At 39.5% G+C, this 25,852-nt stretch overlaps 1 protein-coding gene across 1 annotated transcript in view; it reads left to right on the top strand.

The window, feature by feature from the left end:
• The window catches only part of DOK6 (docking protein 6), a 300,236-nt gene that overhangs the window by 186,137 nt on the left and 88,247 nt on the right, over window positions 1-25,852 (top strand). Inside the window, exon 5 of the mRNA XM_040985108.1 lies at window positions 3,851-4,040. Coding sequence (XP_040841042.1) covers window positions 3,851-4,040 — 190 coding nt within the window. The remainder of the gene's footprint in view (window positions 1-3,850; window positions 4,041-25,852) is intronic.

Here is a 25,852-nt window from a genome sequence, read left to right on the forward strand (position 1 = left end):
ATGATGTTTTGTATCCTGTCAACAACTCCCACCCCTTATTCTTTGTGTCTCACTTGGGCCACAAACTCTTCTTACCTCCACCTTGAAGGCCCAGACTATTAGCTGTGCATTCATATGGCCCCATAAGCACATTTCAACAAATGACGTATCACACATATAATAGGGGTTGCTTAAAGTTTTATGAAACTTTTCTATGGTCAAGTGAACTTTTAGCCACTGTAACATCCTGTAGTAATGTATTATTCACGTTACTATGAATGGAGTATGTGGACAACATACTGTGTTGCCAGTCCTGTAAAAGTATAGCACACATGATTATGTATAATACATACTACTTGATAATGATGACAAATGAGCTCAATCTGCAGTGGGCTATATGATGTAGGCTTATTTATACATTTTAAGATACTTTGCAATGTTTGCATGATGTTAGATGTGCCTGAACCTTTGCTAAGAATGCATTCCTATCATTAAGCAAAAAATGGGCTCTTGGGTTAGTTTTTGCCTTTGACTACCTCCAACTGCTCGTCTGAGAAGGAAAGGTTTCAGCCCCTTCCAGCATGGATGACTCCCTCAGTGTCCCCACGTTCTGCCTGTTTCCTGGGACACTTCTTCCTGTGTGCTACCCTGCGTCTCCAGACCATGACTACTACTCTGCTGATGCTTTCAAAAGATTTTCGCAAAATAACAGTTCTCCGAGTGTGGCCTTCAGAGCAGCAGGGTCAACATCTCCTAGGGATAAGTGGAAATGTGCATTACTAAGGTTCATCCCAGACCTGTTGTGCCAGAAACAATGAAGAAGGCCAAACAAACCTACTGCAGTAAAGTTAGATAATACAGACCAAAGTATTTCTTAAGTCTAAAAAGTGACATTATTAGAGAGTGATTTAAAAGGCCTGCCTGCTGTAGTGACTAAAAAAATTATTTTAGTAGTCAATTTTAGCAATTACATATTGAAATGCTCTTTCCATCAACAGCCTTAACAAATTTCAGTAAAATATTGTTTTATGTTACTAGATGAATAGATGCCATCATGGCAAAGGTAGAAAGCTTCCTTTCTCATTCCAGCAGGATCCAGTGAAGCACTGATGGCTGATGTGCTCCTTCCTCTTCATGTGGTTAGTTTCCAATCGGATTAAATTAATCCATGTTTTAGTTGAATGTGAATCCTTTGAATTTAACCACTCAGGGATAGCAGATTTTGAACATTTGAAAATTAAAAGTTTCATAAGCTAATTTAGCCCATACATTGTAAGAAATAGTAACAAAAGGAAGATTTTGCTAGGCCAAAAAAAGAGAAGTAAGTAGAAGGTAGGTGCTTTATATTAGATGGGGATAGCATTTTTGGTGCAGGTTGTTCAACTGTTGTTACTTGTTTGTAGATGTGCCTCAACAATTCTGATGTGTAGAGCCTTATATCATGAAGCTTACTAAATTCATGTATTCACCTTTCTCTAGGCTTCCCAGCGTAATGTTTGAGCTCTTCTGTTTGTTATCTGCAAATGTGGGCTACAGACATTACAGTGAAAATCTAAAAGGTCCTCTTAGGTTTAACACACCATCTGCCTGAAGGACACCCAATGTCAAGATTACTTTTTTTTCTACAGTTTTTAAATATCAAACCATGAGTATGAGCATTGAGGATTGGCACAGCCTTAAACAGAAGTACTGGTTAATGATATTTGTTTCAATACTATATAAGAAGCGCGATTTCAAAACATTTTGGCAATGATTCTCTGCTATTCTCATTCTAAAACTGAAGTAAATGAAAGAATGTAGGAAGATGCTTTATCATCTTACTAAAAAGTTGCAAGTTCTGTTGATTAGTTCTTTTTTATTATTATTAAAATGCAGAGACAGACAGAAATCTCCCAACTGCTAGTTAATATCCTCCGAAGCCCAACACGTCTCTGGCTGGGTCAGGGTAAAACAGGAGTTGAGAAGTCGGTCCATGTCTACAATATGGGAGAACTGACCCAAGTGCTTGGCCCATCACCTACTGCCTGCTGGAGTTGAGACTTGAGCCCTGGCAGTTGGGTATGGAGTCAGGCATTGCTGTCCCAAATGCCTGCCTCTACTGACACATGTACAGCAGTGTATGCCCTATGCACAAAAGAATTTTACTGACATTCACTCCACCAAATGTGTCTCGACCAAAGAGGAGAAAATTGATGTTCATGTGTTGTCTCTATACTTAGTCTCCTTGGTCTAGTTTCATGTGACACCATTATGCACTGTCATGCCTTTGCTCTGTCTCCTCTAATACCATTGCCATGGAAATGACAACAGGCAGGAATTGGAGGGATTTTTTAATGTTATATGTTAATATCTGGTTGTAGAATTTTAATGATGCATGGAATATATGTTTATTTGGGCTTTTATTTTTTGCAGATAATTAGTGGGACAGTATTCTTTTATTTTGCCCTTAGAAAATTGATCCGAGTGTCATTTCTTTAGAAAACAAATGTGAAACTTATTATGTATTAATTTCACAGGTCAGTAATCTAAGGAGAAAATTAAATAATCACTTTATGTTTTGTCCGGAAACTTCCAGACAATGCATATTAAATATTGCCTTCGTGGCTACTAAATGTTAATCTGTCATGCCCACGTTAATTTAACCCATTTAAAATCTGAATACTGGTTTTTGGCAGCAGAGACTGCTTACTGGCTCATGTGCCTACCAGGGCAGAGATTCTTCTATTGCACAGACAATTCTAGCTCCGTAGCAGCAACCATTTAGCACGAAAGACCAACACACTCTGATTAATAAGAACACATTCCTGAGTATACTCCTCTCCCAACTGCAGCTGCACTGTCACGTTTTTCAAAATAATTAATCTGATAGCACTGCCTTTAAAGAGCTTTTCACAATTAAATTCTAACTCACAGAGATGTGTCTGGCAGTAATTCTTGAACCTTTGTCTTCATGACTCATTATTTTTTGTAATTCCCCAATTCTTACATCCACTATTCATCATGGCATATATTTATCTCATTCATACAGTTAACCAATGTTTATTGATCACTTACTATAAACCAGTGATGTGTTGCTAGGAACTGGGAATATTTCATTGGATGTTTAAAGGGTATACCAAGTTCATTACTTTTTGGAACTTGTAAAGCAACATTATTTTTCAAAGTAAAATTCATGCAATAGAATGGGGGACTGCAGAATTTTGGAATAGCTTTTGAGATACACAGAAGGTTACAAAGCAAAGGTTAGAATCATTGCTTCATATTAGGTTTTACAACCACAGAACATACAAATGTGAAAAGTTGTGTGTTTCTATTTTCCTTATGAAGGCAACACTGCAAGTTCTCAAAAGGTATGGATGGATATCTGCTATTATTATATACTGAATAACACCATGACACATTTGTATTGAGATTAAAACAATCATTTTTGTAGTGTGTAATTGCTAGTGAGTCAGAGCACACATCAAATACTATGTGTCAGAAAATGATTTTGAGTAATTTCTTGCATAAACAGAATAAGTGATACGTCCCTCCATAACTGTGTCTATGATGTCCAGCTACACAGAGTGCAGACTCCTGAGCAGAGTCCACGTTTGCCCTGTCTTTTGCATCATAAAATTTAGTGATTGGACTCTTGGTACAGAGAATGAATATGAGGAAAAGTTTCAGAATGAATGAATGAATGAATTGATAAGAACAATGAACCCTTTCGCTCACCCAGAATGGGAAGAGGAAATGTTTTGTGATTCCCAGCATTGTCACCCAGATACACAACAATTGCTTTCTGAAGTCTGAACAGACCAAGGTTTAGAGAGCTGCCCTCCTCACACCTCTTCTCACTTAATACCCTGCCTTTCTTATTTCTCTGTAGAACGCTTCAATGTGTATCTGATGCCAACACCAAATCTGGATATTTACGGTGAATGCACCATGCAGATCACGCATGAGAACATCTATCTCTGGGATATCCACAATGCCAAGGTCAAACTGGTGATGTGGCCGCTCAGCTCCCTGAGGAGGTACGGCCGAGACTCAACGTGGTTCACCTTTGAGTCAGGAAGGTGAGTTCCCACACAGCAACCCAGTGCAGGAGGAGGGTGGCTGGCTTAGGAGAGAGGGGCTCTGTCTGCCATTACAGACAGTGGGATCCAGAGTTTATATGTATACATTTTCTTTAGATTCTTATAGATATTTGGATGAAATGGATGAACTACTTCTTTTTCAAGTAAATTTGTAAGTGCATTGCCACTATTCTCCTACATTAACGTTGCACTGTTTTCGTATTATCTTTATAATGTTACATACTTTGCAATTTTATTATAATACTACATATTTTAAATGCAGAAACATGCAGCAAGATTTTTTAAATGTCTACCTGTTTGCATTATTTTTTCAAATTTGAAAAGAACAATGTGAAGTGAGTTTTATATAAAATTGTTTCTTAATTGCCAATTTGGTTTGAGATGGATCAGCATATTTCTTGTTCATACAGATGATTACTAACATTGGTCGAGGAGGATATTAATTCAGAATAACTGAGGAAATACTGGCAAATCCATAATTTGTGAGATGTATGTCTCAGATTTTATACGTAGCCGTAGAAAACAAAGATGTCACTTTCTTCATCACGACAAATGGTTAGAATCAAATCCAGAAATGTTTGAAATGAACAATTGATTCATGGATGTTATTCATGGACATGGTTTAGATGCAAGCTACAGCTAAACAAATTTCGCCAGTGTGACACTGTCACAGGCAAAAGATAAGATTGAGATTTGAGGATTCGATGTGAGAAAGAGATGTTTGATACAGCAGTCTTTACACATTCCTAAAAGGAAACTGCAGACCCAGAAGATATAGAGAGGTTTCACTGCATCCAATAGGGCAATTTCAAGTTCAAAACTTTATTCTTGCAAAACTGTAAAATATTTATTCACAGTCAGATTGTATTGATATCTAAACGGGGTGTGTTATGTGTCCCTTAAAAATCTAAAAAAAAAAAAAAAAAACCATTCCTTGTGCAATGGCTTTGCTAGCTGGAGCCTGCTCGCAGCCAGATGTGTCTCAGCTGCACTCATTACCCCGAAGGGTCTTGGTCCTGTATTTACTTGGTAGTTACGAACTCATTCTGCTGCCTATTTTGGTCTGGCTGGAAATTGAGAATCTAATGGAACTCACAGTCTGGTTAAATAGTTGAAAGTGAAACTTTCATAAGAAAATGAATCTTTTCAAACATATGTGCTATTTTAAAAATAACATTTATGAAAAGGAAGAGATTCACTGCCATAGCAATCTGATACATTTATTTTTATGGACCTTAAAGTGATTGTTTCATGTATAAATGAACTGAATAGCTTCTCACTGGTTGGCATTTCCTTGGGCTCGCTGCCCTGCCCCTGGCCTCGGATGTGCCTATCTCCCTGTTCTTTTGTAGAAAAATCTAATTGTCTTGTCTGTTCTGTCATTTCCATAGGCTTCTGTCCAAGTAACAACCAGCCTTCTCTCCTTTTCGGACTTGTTAGCCCATTCACACCTATCTGCACCAGTCTTTGTTAATTTCTTATATCTTTAAGAGGCATGAACTGAACCTGCAGAAATTTCTGAACTGATGTTCTCAACTAGAGATTCACATTACTATGTGTCCAACTGGGCTTTTCTGATAATCAGTATGAATTTGTCTTCTACAACCTCTATTTTTAATCTGAACTCTAAGATGCATGGAAAATATAAACACTGGATTCAACATGGTCTATAATAGTCAAAGCTTTTGTTTGTTGTCTTAGAAAATACGTTTTCTCCTTTTTAAAGTTTTGTTTTTGCCAGACTAACTTCTTTTAAAAATTATGTTAGTATTTAGAAATAATCTTCACACATTCCTTTGGGCTCTGAAGGTTTAAACCAGAGCTCTGTCACTTAATGCCTTAATCCAGGTCATTCATAAGCTCTGTCTTTTGGTTTGTTTTTTGGGGTTTTTTTGTTTGTTTGTTTGTTTTTTCTTATATTGGAGGAAGTAAAGCCTACATTTTTAAACTTTATTTGAAAGTAGGAATTAGTGAGTGTGTATGAAACAGCACACAACATTGCATCGCCCTATAACAGGCATGTAAGAAAACATGATAACCTGCTGTTTTTCAGAAATTATATGATTTGCTCGATTCCAGTTTCTGAATGCAGCTTCTTGTTTAAGTGCGAAGAACTGTCTTCCATGGAGAGCTCTTGCTAAGACATATCCATAGCCAAAACTTGCAGGAAATGTGCAATGGGTGGATCCACCTAACAGGAGGCTACAGCATAGCTGTCGTTATTGGGTTTCTATTTCTTGAAGAGTCAGGAGGATGTAGAAATTGCTAAGGTGTGACTCCTTCGAATGAGTACATGCTCCATTGTTGCTGCCCACCATAATAAATCAGGAGAAATAAGGTGATGCCTACCACATGTGTAAAGATAAGCAAGTCTCTACTTACGTACTAGACCAGGCATAGGAACATTTGAAAGCTTCCTCACATTATGGTAATTTTTTTTTCATGGAAAGTGATACCAGTTCATACAACCCCTGTAGGTATAAATATATTGCGTCATTCTCCTCCCTATAAATGCTAACATTGTAATAATGAATTAATGGAGTGAGAGTGAGAAAGAAAGACGAACAAGAGACCTTTGATCCTCTAACTGCACCAGCCAGGGCGGAACAAAGCCAAAGCCAGCATCTAGGGACTCCCTCTGCGCCCTCCACGTGTCCCTGAGGTATCGTTCCTTCTCAGCTGCATTAGCAGAAAGCTGCTTGAGAAGTTGCACAGCCAGGAATCAAACTGGAATCTGTCCTTCTCAGTATAGCTTATTTTTATTTTTCCCCCTCTCTGAATTTTGGGTGTCATTTGCTCATTAGTAATTGTTAACATTTATTATAATTTTGTGCATCTGATTTGCAAGTTCCAGGTTCTCTCACTCTCATTAGAGGCAGTTAACAGCAGGAAATTTTGTCAAGGGTAGAACTAGAGAAGTGAAAGTGTGACATTCTCATCCCTGGGTCCGGCCTGGTAAGAGAGCTGGTGCTTAGACTGGGGGCAGTGTAATGGTCTGTGTGGCAGGGGAGGCGTGGCAAGCATGCTTAGCAACCTGGTGCCTACCATCTGCATTTTCCACATCATTTTATTAGCTTGCTACACAGCATATTGTTTGGTATGAAATTATACCTATTCACTTATATTTCTGTGAATGACTGGAAAATGTTAAAATTAGATGCATCAAAATTCTCTCCTTTCTGCCAGACTTGTTCAATTGCATTGTCAAATTCTGTTGTACCCCTGAAGCAGAAACGTGAGCAGCAGGGACAGATGTCCATCATTTATTCAGGAGGAGCATGCCCAGTTCGCCCTGGTCCGTGCACAGGCCCAGGGGCGGGCTTGAGCAGTCCCCGGAAGTGGGCGACTCGGGGCCAAACAACGTGTACTTTTGAAAGATAAAAGAAGGTATAGGTGGAAAGATAAAACAGGTGAAGTACCTGTTGTACAGGTTGAGTGCCCTGTATCTTAAATTCTTAGGCATCATTTATATTTTACCAATTGAACCTTCCATAATAATTCAAACTTTAAAATTTTCAGATTTTCGTAACCGTTATCTTAGAACTTCAGATTTTTTAAAATTTTGACTATTAGATTAGAGTCAATCAGCCTTTCAAAGGTGTAAGTTACTAAAGGAACTTCTAAATTTTCTAAATTTCTAAATTTAAACGTTATCACCTATAGGATCGAACTCTTCTAAAACACTGCTGAGTTATCATGGCCCTTAATTGTTCTTTTTCCACAAAATGTTTTTTATTTGCCATGCAGATTGTTAGTAGCATACATTTTTCATAAAAGCGTGTACTGTCGACACTCTGGGATTTTCTTTTGAGGTGTCTGTTCTATGTGTTTTATGCTGGTTGGTCCATGTGTCTGTCTGCCAAAAGATGGCCCGAGGAGCTTTGAAACCAGCAAGGAGGACTCACAGTTTTAAAGCAGTGCTTCTCTGAACATGTAAGAGTTGTCATTAGTGAAACTGAAATATGACTAGAATCAAGTGCATTGCCGACATTGCTGTTACCGGTGGAAGTGGGAAAATTTTGAACATGTACAAAGAGCTCAGGGCCAGGTGGCAGCAAGCCCTGGGTGATGCTGTCTGAGACACATGCCTGGCTATGAAAAGCACTTCATCCCAGAAACGCCAGGTGTAAAAGCACATGTGGCTGAGGAATGAGTGAGCTGAGCCTTGGACAGTTTGCTCAGGCAATGTAAGAGTGATTTCCAGGGAGGTGTGCATCTTGGGAGTGAGTGGTACTTGCCACTAATGGGGACAGAGAGAGCCCAAGTCAGTACTTCTGGTTCTCTCTGTGGATCTTCAAATTTCATTTCTTGATAATGACCATTAATAAAGTTTAGGAACTTTCTGAACGAGAGTGAAAAGTCCCAAAACTGTCATTGATTCCCAACAGACCAATTAGTGAAAAGCAATTCCCACTAAAGTGTGTGTGGGTTCAATAAGAGTGTATTGAACTTTAGAATCAATGGAGCAAAATCTAAGATCAGAGCCTGCATTTCTTGATGAGAATAGTTTCCTAAGGCATTTAATTAATGCTCGGTCCTAGGGGGAAAATTGGTTCTAGGATTATTGTTGCAGGATTTACTGAATTAGAACAGGGGCTGGGGAGATGACGGCACCAAGTCCTTAAAGGCATTGTCTTCATATGATTCTTTTTTTTAAACTAAAGGGAGGGTTTTAGATCAGCCTGTTACTTTTTGATGTTACAAACATTGTTGATAATTTCCTAATTACTTATACCATGTAAATATAGCTCAGTTAATGCTATGATTTGTCTCTTGTTGTGACATCAAAAACCCCATTTATTCTTCAGATTTATTTAGCTCATTTTTCAGATACTGTAGTGAGGACCAGAGAAGATTAGGTAATACATCCTCGCCCCTCAAAATGAGCTCCAGCAGCACTTAGAGAGACAAATGGTTATAACGTAGGAAGTTTAAGCAAAGGAAACACAGCAAGTTATGTATTATGAAAGTAGTTATGCTATGTAATTCAAATAATAATAATGGCAACTTCAAATGCCAAAGAATGAATGTAACAGATTCATTTATCACTTAAGCTGTATCTGATGCAGACCTTACCAAGAGCAGGCCCCTCAAGCCAAAGTGTAGGCTGTGACGCAGATGTGGCAATCCTAAGCCACCCCATCTCCCACAGTGGCAGGAAAGGGAAAGGTCGGAACATTCTCCAGGAGGCGCATTACCGACGTGTAGGAAGGTTGCAACGTTCATGTGTTGAAAAGCTCTATCCGCTCTGCCCGATACAATTACAGGTGGAAGTAAAGCTGTTGTGCAGGTAATTATGGTTAAATGAGCTCATAAGGGCAAAGTCACAAATCAATAGATTTCTGGCTTTATGAGACAGAAATAATTCTTCACTCTGCTTCTATTAAGAGAAAAAAAAAGGCACATTAACATACCGTGAGAAGGTGGCCATTCACAAACCAGAAGGAACTTTCTCCTGAACCCGACCATGTTGTCTCCCTAAGCTAGGTCTCCATAGCGTGAGAAAATAAATGTCTGAACAGGAAGTCCATGTACTCTGCTATGTTGTTGGAGAGCAGGCTGAACTACCACAAAACATTAGGCTGGTGTCATAGGAACAACCGAAACACTGGTCACATGGAAGCAAGTGGAATCCCCAGAAAGCACGAATCTAACACAATCACACTTCTAGTCAGCCAGCAGTATGCTCATCCCCTTTCGCTACACTTTCAGACTTTCACTAAGAAAACCCATCAGCCGGATGCTGGAGCCTTGGAGTGATTTGTATCTATGTCTACACTAGTCCCAGATGCGACTTCCCTTGGTGCAGAAAGAATGGTCCACAAAGCTGGCTTTTCTGCCTACGGCCATGAACAGCCAACTCTAGGAAAGGACTGACGGTGATGCACTGGCCTCCTAGAGTGAACGGGGATTCTCATGCTGCTCTTCAGGGGCGCTGGCTCATTTGTGTTCTCCTTGGCTCTGCCCTCTTTCTTGCCATTCCATTGTCCTGTCCTTGTGGACCATGTCTGAACCAGACAGCAAGAAAATATTCTCCCCAACTGTTCCATGTTCCTCACCCTACCTTCTTCCCTGGGACACAAGGCTCACCTAATCAATTCTCTCTCAAGTTCCACCTAGACACACCCTAATCAACTGAGAGATTTTAGAGCAATAGGTGTGAATATTTCACAGTTGATCTACTGTTCTGTAAAACTCTTTAACTTGCCTTTTTCATTTAAAGACTTTTCTAATTTTGACTCCTACTGTTTGGTATCTTGGCATGTTTATTTTTTCCAGTTTTTTAAGGATCTAAAATTCTAAATCTCTTCCATCGTTCATTGCAAATTCTCAATTTCTTTCTCAGGTTTTCAGTTTGTAGTAACATTTGGACAGTCAATAAACCCATGAAAAGTTTGTTATCCAGCCTGTTTCCTTAAAGTTTATTGGGGAAATGAAAATTTAGAAAAATCTGCTCTAAACACGGGAATCCTCTTGAGAAAAGGAACCCTTCTTACTGTTGAAAAGTGTTAAACTAAGCTGTTACAGACGGGAAGGAAATCTCAAGCTTTGTTGTGGTGAAGCAGGTACAGCCCATCACATACATGCTCATAGGAGAAATAGCTTCATGGAAGAGAAAAGACAGCACCATTTGTCATCAGTAGTTCATTCCAATCATTTTCCATTATACAGTTTTTTAAGTATAGGACTACAACAAGATACTAGAATCTCTACAATTGCTTATACCTACAGTTTCATGAGACAGGTGAACAGCAGAAAGCTGGAGCTGAAACTACATCTGGTTGCACATTTTGTAAAGTCACTGTTTCGAATGATAGCAGTAGCTTTTTGCCTCCCCACTGTCAACTGAAAGAATTAAGCCCTTTATGTTTAATTTGGTTTTGTCCTTATAATTTAGAAGCTCATGAGTCATGCAGCTGGCCTCCCAGGATGCCACAGATCTCCCCACAGGACAGCATTTCACTAAGTGTCTCGCTGCCTCATGATATCGTCTTTGTAGCTCCCACACTGTTTTCTTTTATCCCTGGCTCAATCACTGTTATAATGCCATATATTTGAGAGCTACTTATTTATTACAACAACATTATTAGAATGCAATAGATTTATCCTAAACCACACACTATTTCAGTGGTTTAATGCAAAGGAATTTATTTCCCACTTAGGCTTGCCCACTTTGGTTCTGGGCAATTATCCTGGGCAACCACAGCAACACTTGCATCAAGAAATAAATTCTTTGGCTCAATTGTATCCCTTATGTTCTGAGCTCTTTGTCAGGAACCAGTCATCTGTTTCCCAAACTGCACTGGGTGTTGGGAAGTGTAGAACACATGAGATATTTGGAGAGAAATACTAGTTAGGCAAAAGAAAAAAAAAGGCAGTAAATTTGAGGGATTTAGGGAAGTTTTAATGAAGCAAATTTGCTGCAAGGGTGACGGGGGTGTCAGAGCCCCCCTGTAGGGTTGGATGGGCAGCAGAGCATGGAGCTGGAGGTTCAGATAAGAAGGGTGAAGTGGGAAGACAGCTTGTTGGAAAGGCAGATAGAGCTGAGGACCAGAACTACTTTCCAGGACACCCCAAACAATAAATGGATACATAATCATGGACTTGAGGTTATAGGGAGTTGCTCTTAAGTCAAAAAGTCAGCATGGATTTAAACTTTATGTGTTTATCTGGTGCCTGTATGTGGGATATGTTTCTGAGGAGTCCCCTCACCAGGTAATGGTTGCATTAGAGTCCTGGAGCCATTGTTCTCTGGGTGAGAGTGAATCAGATAGCTAGAAAGTGCTGAACGTGACAATGAATCAGCCTCAAATGCAACAGCTCAGACTTGACTTCGACAGCTGCCCACTGCTCCTTTCTCTGTGACCTACATTGTTCATTCGCCTTCCTAAAGTCTTATTTTTCCATTCACAAGAACCTGGTAAAAATATATATATATTTTACTGTGTCCACCTGCTGTCATGATAGGAAGGTCAAATGGATGATATGCTTTGAAGTATGGGCTTTGAAGGCTTTCAGATGTAACTGGGAGACGATTCAGGTCTGGGATCACCTGTTCTGTCGTGCACAGCACAATGGAAGGCAGTTTGGAGAATGGAAGAGGTTCCTTTCCAAATCCGACGCTCTTGAAAATATGGGCCTCATTTTAGGAAATGTGCTGAATATGAGGGACTCCATCCAGGGAAACAGCTCCCTAGGCAGACAGTGCACGTATGAATGCTTTGTTGCAGTTGCTGAGACGATTAATGAAGCTTTATTTAAAAGGGCTTTCAAAGATAGCCAGCGTATCCCTCAAGATACATCATGGTTTGGGGTTCATTTAAGTTCATGACGCTGATAACCACATGCATAAATCTCATGTAGAAATCCACCAATGCATACTAAGCAGAGAAGTGCAAAAACAATAGCTTTTAAGCTAACCAGGCTTTTAGGCTTTTAAGCTAACTGCAAAGAGAAATATGGAAGTCCTTAAGTGGTCATATGTATTGATTTTACCCTAAACTCCAAAGTTGGTTTCTCATGCTTTTATTATAATAGTTTACTGCTAACAACAACAACAAAAAAAAAAAGGTATTCATGTCATGTATAAACTCCCACTATAAAATTCTGGAAGGTGAATCAAAACTGAAGTAACTTTTGTATTTACAGAAGTTTGTTTCCGCTTCACCCCCTTGTGTTGAATAAGCTGTATGCAAAGACCCTGGATGTGTCATTATCTCTTACACATTGCATTAGGTACAGGCACTGCTGGAAATATTTAAGTCACAATATTTTAAGCTTATTTTATATTTCACTAAATTTTACGAATTCAAAAAGAGTGAAGAAAATATTTTTAAAGATTTATTTTTATTATTTTTTCATTGGAAAGGCGGATATACACAGAGGAGAGACAGAGAGGAAGATCTTCCGTCCGATGATTCACTCCCCAACTGAGCGCAACGGGCCGATACTATGCCGGTCCAAAGCCAGGAGCCTCTTCCGGGTCTCCCACGCGGGTGCAGGGTCCCAAAGCTTTGGGCCGTCCTCTGCTGCTTTCCCAGGCCACAGGCAGGGAGCTGGAAGGGAAGCGGGGCTGCCGGGATTAGAACCGGCGCCCATATGGGATTCCGGGCGTGCAAGGCGAGGACCTTTAACCACTTGCGCCACTGCGCCGGGCCCCAAGAGTGAAGAAAATATAACACAGTGCTGTGTCAAGGAAATTGAGGTTGTGTCAAAATTAATTCTCCAAACTTATTTTTTGCCTAGATTTTCTTCATCTTATAGGAGAAAATACAATGTTTTAAGCACGGAATGTATTCCAAATATTTGTAAGTTTTCGTATACCTTGTATCACAAGTGTCATGCAAAGTAGATTTTCTGGTTCTTTTGATTGCAGATGAAGAGAGTGAAACTCAAGAATGAAAATCAGTTTGCTCAAGATCATAGCAGACCCAGTTCAAACATACCAGTGCTGGAAGGCGTGTGTCTTCTCACTGTAAATGTGCTAAGCCTTCTGTAGTTGTTTGCAAGTCAAAGAAAATGATTCGTGAGATGGAAGTCCATTGCTTCCAGGGCCGGTTCCTGACAGATGATGTAGACATTGTAGTATCTTTTGGCACAAGTGTGTATTAGATTATGAGAACTGCAATTAATGTTACGTGTAGACAAAATAAACTTAGACACTTCCAGGCACTAGATTCCCACATGCTTTCATAGATCATGGATTTATAATTGCCTTAAAGCCTATTATAGCTTGTTCTGTTGTGAAAACAGAAACTCGTTGAACTGCCTGTGAGACTGGGTATTGTTTGTTCTCTCTACTAGGAAGAGTTGACTAAGGTTACACCTGAGCCTGAGTTATTTACGGCTGGCCCAGTTTTCACCTGGCCCAAGGTTTCTTCTTGCTAGGAGGTGCACAGAGGCCAGTGTCTATGGCAGCACCGGGCTCAGCGTTTGCCACGGGTGTGGATCTGCCCTCTAGCTCTTGTGTTCCTGACCCCAGTCCCCAAGGAGGACCCTAGTTACAGAGAAATACTGCGGTCAGTTAACCCGTGAAGGGAGGACAAACAAGTTTCCAAAGTGAGCATCTGGGAACACAGCTTCCTAAAAAGAAACCTCAAATCACTATGGTTTGAGAAAATCAAAGAAAAATGCTCACAGCGCGTTCTCACCAACGGTCTGTAAGAGTTGCTATTTGGATATTTTACATTCTGGCTAGCAGCACGGGGTGTCTTCTTGTGTTCTTGTGACTGTTATGACTAGTGGTGTTGAGTATGTTTTCATGTCGTTCTTCCGAGAGCAGCCTTGTGTGGTTCTTTGCCCATTTCTTAACTGCATCGGCTGTTTTTTGTTGTTGAGATTATTGGTTGCTGATCTAGTCCGGAGATTAATCCTTTGTAGGACAGGTAGCTTGCAAATACATTTTCTCTATTCTGTTGGATATTCCTTTGCTCTAATGATTGTTTTCTTAGATGTGTAAAAGCTTCTGAGATGAGTAGAATCCCATTTGTGCTTTTCTGGCCTGTGCGTTTTCTGTGGGGGAGTGGAGAACAGTGGGTGTCTAGCCCAGCAGCCATCACCTGCACCAATGACTTGATGTGCTTGCTCCGTATTTTCTTACAACTTTCTGATCTGAACCATTAAATGTAGGTCTTTATTCCATCTTGAATTGATTATGTATATGATGAAAGGTAGGGATCTGAATCCATTCTTCTATATCCATACATACACACATAGCATTTATCCAGCCCCATTGATTAAATGGATTGTTTGTTTAATATATGGTCATTTTTTTAAATGAGTTGGCCATGTGTACATGGATTAGTTTCCGTGCTGTCTGTTCTGCACTGTTGATCTGTGATCCAGTCTTTAGTACCAAGCCATCTTATTTATGATAGAAAGTCAAGAACTGGGATGCCTCTATCTGATTTTTCCCTCCTCAGGATTTGATTGTTCTGGATTTTGTGGAACCACATGTACTTTGGAATTATTTTTTCTAATTAATAATTATAATAATTATTAATTATTATTAATTATTAATTATTTTTTCTAATTCCATAAGTAATATCTTTTGTACTTTGGTAGAAATTGAACTGTTCATGTAGATAGCTTTTGATATTTTGGTCATTTTAATAATATTAACTATTTCAATAAGTGTACAAGGAATATCTGTCCTTTTTTGTGTTTCATTTATGATTCATTTCCTCAAGGTTTCATTGTACAGATCATTCACTTCTTTAGTTAAATATATTCCTAAATATTTTATTTTTGTGGTTAGAAATTTTTTTTTTCATTGTGTTTTTCATTTTGATTCAAAACAAAACAATACATTGATATAGCCTCTGAATTATTTCTCTTAGGAATAGTATCTCCTTGAACTAAAATTATTGTATATGGGAAACAATATTATTTCACTATTCTTTAATAAGAAAATATAATTGGTTCTTGAAATTCTGAATGATCCCTTTTCACTTGAGGAACTTCTTAAGCATCATGTTTTCCTTCCCAGCCATAAATTATTCTGTTTCAATCATTCATCAATAATGCAAATGGTAATTTTATCCTGTAATATGAGATCAGTGATGAGGCAAGTAGAAAAAGAAACTAAATCTCTCTGCATGTTAGTAAAATAATCAAAACAACTTTCCTCGCCTTGAGTCCTAAGATTAAATTAGTATTTTTTGTAGAAATTTTATTGCATCTTATTTTTCATGTTGATTCAAATTAAATAAGTCTTATTTGTTTATTTTAAAGAGTGCAACGGCTCAAGATAAAATTAGAAGATCACAATTTTTAACTCTTCATCAAAGGACAAGCAGGATTTTCAAAGGTGCAGGATCTCTTGCACATGCTTTATATGTATAAGCAGCAGACCTGTGGATGTACTTGTTATGTGTCCAGAAATGTGCATAAGAAGCTTATTCTCCGAAGATCTCCAGTAAACGGAGTGCTAAACACGTCATTGTGTTTTTCGTGATTCAGTTATCCAAAATGAAAGGGCACATAAACATACTACTTTAAATTACCATAAACTCACCTTGCCATTGAAACAGCAACCTAGAAATTTAAACATCCGAGGGGCTCTTGGAGCCATCACATAAATATCATGTATTTTTGTCATTTTGTTCATGTAAACTGTTTTCCTACTCTAATTTGAGATGAAATGATCTCTAAAATTGTACACCCTTTGAGGTCAGCGAAACTTGGATCTGTACCTGCTCACTTATTCTTGTGGCTGTGGAGTTACTTCACATATTTTTACACATTTCCTCCTTTCCTAACAGAATCAGTGAAAACCACTTTCAAACTTGGGCCTAAATTGATGTTCTTGTATTTGACAATGAGGTATGATACTGTCTGTGTCCTGCAGGAACCAAACCCTAACCTGGTCGTTAAAACTGCTCAAGACATCCAGCAAAAAACACAAATAAGTGAGATTCAGAAATGCATCCCACTGTTGATCCGAGTGCCTGGTCTGCGAGATTCATTTCTCTCCCGAGTTCCACTAAAGGGACATCTTGGAGGGAGAGTGAAGAGAATCATAGGAAACAGAAGGAAAACAGCCGATCCAGTCTAATCATCTTAAAATAATTTCCCTGGGAAGAGTTTCTGTATACATGGAATATTTTTGCCAGAATATTTGTCATTTCAGATGAGGACTGTGACCAACAAGCCACAGGAACATCAGGCCCTCTCCTTTCCTCTGCTCTATCCTTCAGGTGCATAGTTAACCGCCTGCCAAATGGGCAGTGAGAGACATAACTTTTGGCGTTTTAGGCTGTGGATGAAATAATTCTTCCAAGTTCACAGTGGTTGAAATGCAGGATTCTAACGGTAAACTTGACTGATTCAAGCTCCATTATGTTATAAAGGGATTCTACTTGAAACATATCGCATTAGATCTTAACCACCACTAGATTCCATGGATTTTCCGCTGCTTTCCCGTTCTCACCCTGAATCTATTCTGCTTGGCTAGCTGATGGTTTTTGAGGTTACTGTGATTGCCTTCGTCATATTAGGATTAAGAAAATTAGCAGAAGCGGACACATTCACCAGAGAGTTTAGGAGAAAAGAAAATTGCTAATTCTGCTGGAATTAAAAGTTTTAGTAGTGAATATGAAAATGTAATCAAAAGGAAAAGAAATGTTCAGGCTGCATCATTTCAGCAGGTGAGGCCCTGGTTGATTCAACTGCGTTTACTTACGTTCCCTCTGTCTTGTCTGTGTTAAGGCGGCTAGGACAATCACCTGCCTCTCCTGTGACGCAGGATGTGACACAGGACTTGCCCAGTTAGAGCTGAGGCTCTCTGAAGAGGTGTCCCTGTCTGCCAGCCAAATTCCCGATGGCGTTAGTTGTTTAAAGCCCACTTAGTCCCCATTGTTCTGCCAAAGATCTATCTCCAAGGTTAACCGGAAAAATTTAGCTGAGCCTGTCATTGTGGAATGAACAGGACTGGGTGATATAATGTGTACCTTAGTTAATACTTATTCATTAAAAAAAAAAACGTGAATGTGGTACAATTAAATTCTAATACCAGGCCCCCTGTTTTCTCTTCACTGTGGACATGGTAAAACAAACAAACAAACAAAAAAAAAAACCTTCACCTTGAACATCCTAAGATTTCCTTGTGGCTTGTGTCTTCATTTGTACAGTACTGCTGACCCTGTAATCTATCAACATGATAGAGTAGACACAACCAGCTCACTTAAAGTGCTCCTGCTTAGTTTCAGCATGCTTCCTGCTGTCTGAAGAAATTTCTCAGAGTGGCCTAAAGATACCCAGAGCTGCATGAGACAGCAGACTCTGCAGAGTGGCAAAAATTTCTTCCTGTGCTTACATACAACAGGGAACTGTTTGTTGCTCTGCTTTTTCCTAGCGTTTGAATCATGCTCTATTTTGCTAAAAACAGTTTTAAACTATTTTTGGTTTTCAAATAGACACCCACATGAGCAACTTTGTGCACCCCACTCAGCCTCTCAAGAAGACTGACCTAGTTTATATAATAGAGCATCATTTAAACTCATAACTGATCATTTCACTAAGCATAATGCTTTAACACCAAAACAACAAATGATTGATTATTTATTCATTTATTTAAAAGAGACTTAGTTACAAGGAAAGGGAGAGGCAAGGAGAGAGAAATGTTCCTTCTGTTTGTTCAGTCCCCAGATGGCTGCAGCCCCTAGGCAGGTTCGATGGAGCCAGGAGTCAGGAATCCATCCGGGTCTCCCAGATGAGTGTCAGGACTTGGACCAGCATCCTCTGCTTTACCGAGTGTGTAAGGAAGGGGCTGGATCAGAGTGAGCGCACAGTCTTGCTCACAGGGAGTGCTGGCATGACAGGCAGATTGAGGACCAGCTTTATTAATCATTCAAGCTGATTCCATTCATAGGGCTGTGGGTAGTCTGTGCCTCCCTTACCTGTTCCCCATTGGAGAAATTTAACTTACTTTAGTTTCTTGCTTTAGCTAAAGCTTCACTTGAGTTTCTTGCTAAACCCACTAATTGTGTTTTATTTTAATTGACACGTTAAGCTTGTGTTTATTTGACATCATGGTTCAGTACGCTGATACAGGTTCTGTCTTTAAGGAGTCATTTCCTCTCACCTTTCTTCACAGCAAAGAGTAAGGCATTTTATTCTATAAATTCCTGGAATAAAATGTAGATAAAAATATTGCTGGATTTTTATATGATGCAATAGTTCATGTTAAAAAGGTTTCATAACATAAAGATTAATATCTGAAAGTATCCCTTAAATCCCACTTATAATTGTATTTCTCAGTAAAACGGAAGCTTTGAGGAATGAAGCAACTTATGCACTTGATGAAAAAATGGGAAATTGTGTTTTATATTACATTAAAAAGTGCCTAGAGATCCATGGGTAATGTGCTCTTTTTTTTTACTTTTAATTTCTTTTTTTAGATTATTATTTTATAGTACAGTTCCATAGGCTCCGAGACTTCCCCTCTTCCCTCCCCAAACACTCTCGCCACCACTGATTTGCCCCATATTACTACAATAGTATATCTTTAATAAACAATCATAGGTTCGCATTCTGCCATTTAAGTATATCCTAACATTGTAGGTATGGGCATTGGCAGAGAATCCAGCATCCTATTGTCAAAACATGGTTAACAGTTTCATTGGGAGTCCAGCTTTGCTTTGAAAGAACAGATGCATACTGCATTGCATCCTCACTCTGCTTATGCTAGTCTCCATTACACAGTTACTGTGCACTCCCTTAGTGAAAACCACAAGACAAAATCAGCAGCAAGACGAAAAGTAAAAAAATCACAACACCAGGAAGTTAAATAACATGCTACTGAATGACCGATACGTCACGGAAGAAAAAAAAAAAGAAAATCAAAAAGAAGGTGATGCCACTGTATGACCTATGTTACCGAGGAAATGAACAAGGAAAAAAACACTTTTTTAAGAAATGAAAAAAACAGCAAAAATGTCAGAACCCATGAGCTCTAGCAAAAAATGGTATTAAAAAGGACATTTATAGTGTCTCCCCTCCATCTACGGTGTAGTTTGACTCCAACTTTCTGCTGTTGGTTGGGTCATGCATGACACTGTTGGCATGAGCAAGGGTAGAAAGCTTAACGTTCTGTTGTCCAGGTGTAGAAGCTTCATTGAGAGTCCACTTTTATTCAGTTGTAGAGAGGTATTCTGTTGATTTTCTTTGATTCCAAGAATTCTGGTCTCCATCCATCCTTTGTGGGTTACAAGTGTATGCTTATTTACCTTGGGTTTTGTTTGCATTCTCGATGGAGGCTTTCTTATATTAGAGCAAACGTGCAATATTTGTCCTTTCTGGATTGGTTCATTTCACATAGCATAATGTCTTCCAGTTAAGACCATTTGGACGTGAACAGTAGCATTTATTCTTTTTAAATGGTGTACTACCGTTTCTTTAACCAGTCCTCCTCCAGTGTGCATCTAGATGTTTCCATGTTTTTGTGATGGCCGAGCGTGCTGCAGTGAGTTTGGGCGCAAGCTGTTCTCCCGTGTGTACATCTGCCTGAGTATTCTGCACACCATGGGTAGTGTCTTTAACAGGCTTTATTATTATTTAGCAATGATGGAATTGGAAGAACAGGAGATGATCACCATTGATGAGAATACTTGGCTACTCACAGTTCCCAGGAGAACAAGGCCAGGGCACGGGGAGTATTCACACGGGATTCAGTCATCAAGCCAGGTGCTGGGGAGCGATAGTCATGGGTCAGCTCGTCTCTGGTGGAACTGGGCAGCCAGAATGAGCTGGTTATTCTCAGGACATGTAACTAATCAAACTAGTTAATTAATTTACTAATTTAATTTACTAATTAGTCAACTAAATAATTTACTAAGTAATTAACAGAGGGACCTGGGGCATGTGGGTGACCATCAAGGTGTGACAGCTCTCCATGTGTATTTAGGGAAGGTAGATAAAGGCCCAGCAGTGTGGTGCCTCCATAAGGAGGTGAGTGGAGCTCCTGGCTTGGGATGGATTTGTTCGCATTTGAAAAACAGCGCTGCACACAGATTGTTTACTCCCCAAGAGGAGGTCTCCAGAAACAGCAGGACCAAAATGAAAAACAAAACAGAAAGTAACAAACTTAACTAGCGCAGAAATATGTTTTCTAAGTGTATTTCTCTAACAAATGTAACTCCTTCAATGCACTTTCAAAAAAATCAATGGAGCCAGTGTTGCAGCATAGTGAGTCGAGCCACCATCCGCGGGTGGTGACCCATTTGGACCCCAGTTCTTGTGTTGGAGATTCAGATGAAACTCCTGACTCCTGGCTTCTGCTTGGATCAGACTTGGCCAGTCTGGCCATCTGGACAGTGAGCCATCTGTGTGTGTGTCTCTGTGTAAATCTGCATTTAAAATAAACATGTGGGCCTGGTGCAGTGGCCTAGTGGCTAAGGTCCTCACCTTGAACTCACCAGCATCCTGTATGGGCGCCAGTTCTTATCCCGGCAGCCCCACTTCCCATGCAGCTCCCTGCCTGTTTCTTGGGTGTAGGATGGCCCAAAGCCTTTGGACCCTGCACCCATGTGGGAGATCTGGAGGATCAGTGGCTTTGGATCAGTGCAGCACCGGCCGTTGCGGTCACTTGGGGAGTGAATTATCAGAAGATCTTCCTCTGTCTCTCCTCCTCTCTGTATATCTGACTTTACAATAAAAAATAAATAAATCTTATATATATAAAACATGTATTTTTGAAAAATCAGCAGAAAATGTCTTTTTCTAAATTGATGTGGCACCACTCCCTGTCCCCCTCGTTGGCAGAAGCGAGGGCGGAGACGTCTGTAAGCAGGTGAATCTTCCAGCCACCTCGGAGCAGGGCAACTCCCGCCCTCCTTCTGGAGATGTTGATTACGGCTAGCCTTCTTTCCTCTTGTGAGAATTATTAAGCTCTTAATGAACAAGAAGCACGTTAACCATTGTATTTTATTGTCTGTCACAGCTTTTGTTTAGACTTTGAGCAGAGACTGCAGATCCTTTCTGCCAGCAGCTAGCGTGTTGATATTGTCAAGGTTCATCCAAGCTATTTTCTCTTTCCTTAACTCTTCCATTACTTTCAGTCACAATCATGTTGGTTCCAAGGTCTCGTGTAATTGAGAACTGGTTCCTATTAATTCTTCACAAAAATATGCATGCAACCATAATTTAGCAAGCCCAGATTTCACCTGATGATGTTCACATATATAAATATATATACACTTTATTATTTAGTATGCATTGTTAAGTAAATAATAACTTGCGCATGTTACTTACACATATGTTAATATCTTTGGATGTTATTGATATAGTTAGGATGATTCTGTATCACAATTAATCACAAATTATACTTAAGAATATTGCAGTGATGTTATTTATGTATTTATTCTTCATGTATTTTTCTTTCTTCACTTTACTATTAGATAGTTCCTTTAGCAGTAACTCCCATTGTGGCCCAGGCCTCCTCAGGAAAGTTAAGTAGCTCTTTTTTTCAGACATATTTATTTGAAAGTGAGAGAGAGAGAGATGGAAAAGCAGAAAGAACAAGTTCTTCCATCACTGGTTCATTGCCCAGATTGCCACGATGGCCAAGGCCGGGCCAAGCCAAGCCAGGGCCGGGGCTTCCTTCAGCCCTTCTACATGAACGATAAGGGCCCAAGCTTTGAGCCATCTTCCCCTGATTTCCCATTCCATGATCAGGGAGCTGGATGGGAAGTGGAGCAGTAAACTGCCACCCATATGGAATGCCGGGATTACAGGAAGCGTTTTTACATACTATACCGTATTGCCGGCCTCTCATTAGTCTTTTGTAATTTTCTGGTGTGGAATATGACTTTTTTTTTTTTTTTTTTTTTTTAAAGATTTATTTTTATTATTTTTTCATTGGAAAGGCGGATATACAGAGAGGAGAGACAGAGAGGAAGATCTTCCGTCCGATGATTCACTCCCCAAGTGAGCGCAACGGGCCGATACTATGCCGATCCGAAGCCAGGAGCCTCTTCAGGGTCTCCCACGCGGGTGCAGGTTCCCAAAGCTTTGGGCCGTCCTCAACTGCTTTCCCAGGCCACAAGCAGGGAGCTGGAAGGGAAGCAGGGCTGCCGGGATTAGAACCGGCGCCCATATGGGATCCCGGGGGTGCAAGGCGAGGACTTTAACCACTTGCGCCACCGCGCCGGGCCCGAATATGACTTTTAATACAGAGCTATTTATTTTAGCCTTTAATAGTTAATCATGATTGCTGTCTTACTGTTGAGACCCTAAAATGCTGCTTCCGTGGCTTATAAGACCCAGTAACCCTAGGGGATGTTCACATAAACTTGTTCCGTAATCAATAAGTTCTCAAAGTAACATAACTTTTTAATTTCCCACAATTAAACACTAATCCCTATTACATTTATTTCTCAAAGTACTTAAGTTCAGGTCTCTAGTTAAGCCAAAGATATTTTGATTCTTTAATTTGTTAAGATTTCCTTCATCCATTAATTCATTCTGTGAGCAACTCTAATTCAACATGCATTTGCAAGGCAAGATCTTGGAGAATGTGAGCATAAGTAATCTCAAAATAAAATACGCATTTGAATGCTCTGATTATTTTAATAAGAATATGTTAAATTAATTTAAATCATAATCAGAGATCGTTGGATGGCAGGACTAGAGAAGGAACAGCAGGAATAAGCAATGGACACCAAGAACAAATCCAAAGAGATTCCAGGCCGAGAGTTACCACATTCAGTCCTCAAAATAAGCAAATATTAACAGAGAAAAAAAAATTTCATCCCCAAAAAACTACAAATTTTTATAAAAAAGGGAAAATGAGAATTTCAAAACCAACAATGTACTTAGTACTTGACTACTATCTGAAAGAGGGTGGAAGAAAAAAAGATATAATCCAGTACCTTAGTGAGGAGTAACTCATCTTTCTGTCCTACCTAGTAAGGTATGTGGGAGTTCAAGCTGACTTTTTCTTGTCTGTTCTAAGCCTTCCTTATTGGTCTCTCTCTGTCTTTCTGACCTAATTTTGGGGGCTCCGGAGCGACCCTGATGGTCATTGCAAGAAAGGATGGGGAGCCAAAGTTGGAGCTAAATGAGGACCAGAGAAGGCTTCTTTCCTGAGTCCTGAAGGAAGTTGACTGTTCTGTTTCTGAGGACCACTCAGGGCTCCTGGCTGTTGTTCCGATGTCATTAGACCCTGTGATGAGGGTTCTGGGCTTCTTCCATCCCGTGTTTTTTACGATTAGGAAGTTTCCAAAGTAATGCTAAAATGCTAAATAGAAAACACTAGGCCAAAATGCAGATGGTTTATAGTTACCACTGACACAAAATATGAAATTTGCCTGATTTCTGATGGATGCTCAATCAATATGAGTTTATATAGTTACAAATCTTCCATCTGATTTTTGCCGTAATTTTCACAAGCTTAATGCCTCATTGCTCCATTTGTATCTTCAAATAGTCTCAGAATTCCACAGCTGTCACGTTCTGCTTTTTGAAACATAGTTAACATGCTGATGGAATGATCGTGGTCTCTAAAAAGACTATTTCTTAAAATCAAAGCGAAACTATAAAAGATGTCTTATAAAATAGTTTATCAATAGTGACAAATTTAAACCAATGTAGATACTGTAAAATTTAAAGTGGATTATAATTCCTACATAAAGGAATGAGTGCAACCAGAAAGGAGGGAATTTTTATTTTGTTCTTACAAATATGTTATACAAAGTCTGTCCCAAAAGTGTAGTTCTGGTTTTATCCTTGACTTTCATATTATCTCAATCCTTACTGTCGTCTGTGTTCCCTGGTGTGAACATTGCACATAAATTCCAAATCTTCCTTTCTTCAGACTATGACAAAGAACCTAACTTCTTGCCCAACCTGTGCTGTCACATGAAAGCCTTTGGTCGCTCCCTTCTGTGTGCTTGAATCGTTCCTTCCTGTGTGTGGCCAGTTCCTCTTGACAGGTGTCACAGAGTGGATACCTTGGTCCTTTGAAAGTTCCTTCTCCCAACTGCCATATGTACCGACACTATATCATACTCAAGGAGTATTTGCTTCATTATTTGAAGACATGTGTAGCCTAAGTCAGATAGGTACTGGAACAGCTGTTATTTATTTATTCTTGGTTTATCTTGCCTTCAAATAGAAGGGGCTTGATGAATTACTTCGAAAGATTCCAAGCTAACTTGCAATTGACTTGACCAAAATCTTAACAGGAAATAAGCATAAGGTTATGAATAGAAATATGGCTGACAGTGTAAGTTATAAAACTGAAAATGGTTTCATTATCCAAAGCAAAAAATGATTCGCATTTACTTTCTGTAGTCACATCGTGCAGTGCAGTGCGCCGTAAGGGATATTCTTTAACTGCAATAAGCATTCTCATCTCTGTGTCTTGACACCAGTCATCCATCAAAAAATGCTAATTACCTTACTTATTTCCTGCACCTTCTCGCTTGAAAGGGATTTTTTAATTCAGTGAAAGCATTATTGTGAATTTACTTAAAATATGTATTTCATCCATTTATTAATGAGAACCAAAGACAGAGAAAATGCCTTACTAAAGAATTATTTTTCTTGTGGCATCAAAAGACAAACTAAAAGAAATAAATAGCGTAAGCAGTGTTGTCTTTTTGAATAGGCACGAGACCAAAGGATTGTTGGAAGTTTATTCTCTGCTGTGTGAACTGACTATACTGGATAGAACCTGTTTGATCTGCATTTAAACAAGGAGGCTTAGTTTTAGATTGCGAAGAGGTCAGGTCAAGGGTATGTATGGATTTGGAATATTGTAGTAACTCAAGGGAAATTGGAGCCTCACTCGGAACAGATACGCTGCTATTTCAAACAACTTTTCAATGGAAATCTTAATTCCATGTTATAGAATGAAATCATGTACTTAGGTCTGTATGCCACTTCTGATGACTGTGGAAGAGCTTTCACATTCCATTCTCTAGGGAAGAAAGTGGTGCTAATGCTTTTCACGTCTACACCCTTGAGCCTTCGGTTTGTATTGATCAAAGAGGGTATTGTCTTACCTTGAGGTGAGGAGGGTGACGGCCGGGCAGCTGGGTGCCCCGCCTCGGCCTACTTACTTCTCTCTTTGATCTGAAGCTAGGAGAACATCAGTGACCGAGTTTGAGACACAGCTACTACATTTTCTGCCCCCAGTCATCCTTTCAGTACAACTCTTGGGGGCTTACCATTGGATGACATGGCCCATTGTCCAAACCAGCTCGTTTGTGTTCTAGCTCATCAAACAACCAATTAAAAAATGCAGCTCTTGAAATTTTCGGTCTAGTCACAATTTTCTGGATAATCTT

Source organism: Ochotona curzoniae, unplaced genomic scaffold (assembly GCF_017591425.1).
Source record: "Ochotona curzoniae isolate NIBS_2020 unplaced genomic scaffold, NIBS_Ocur_1.0 contig_43, whole genome shotgun sequence".
NCBI lineage: Eukaryota > Metazoa > Chordata > Mammalia > Lagomorpha > Ochotonidae > Ochotona > Ochotona curzoniae.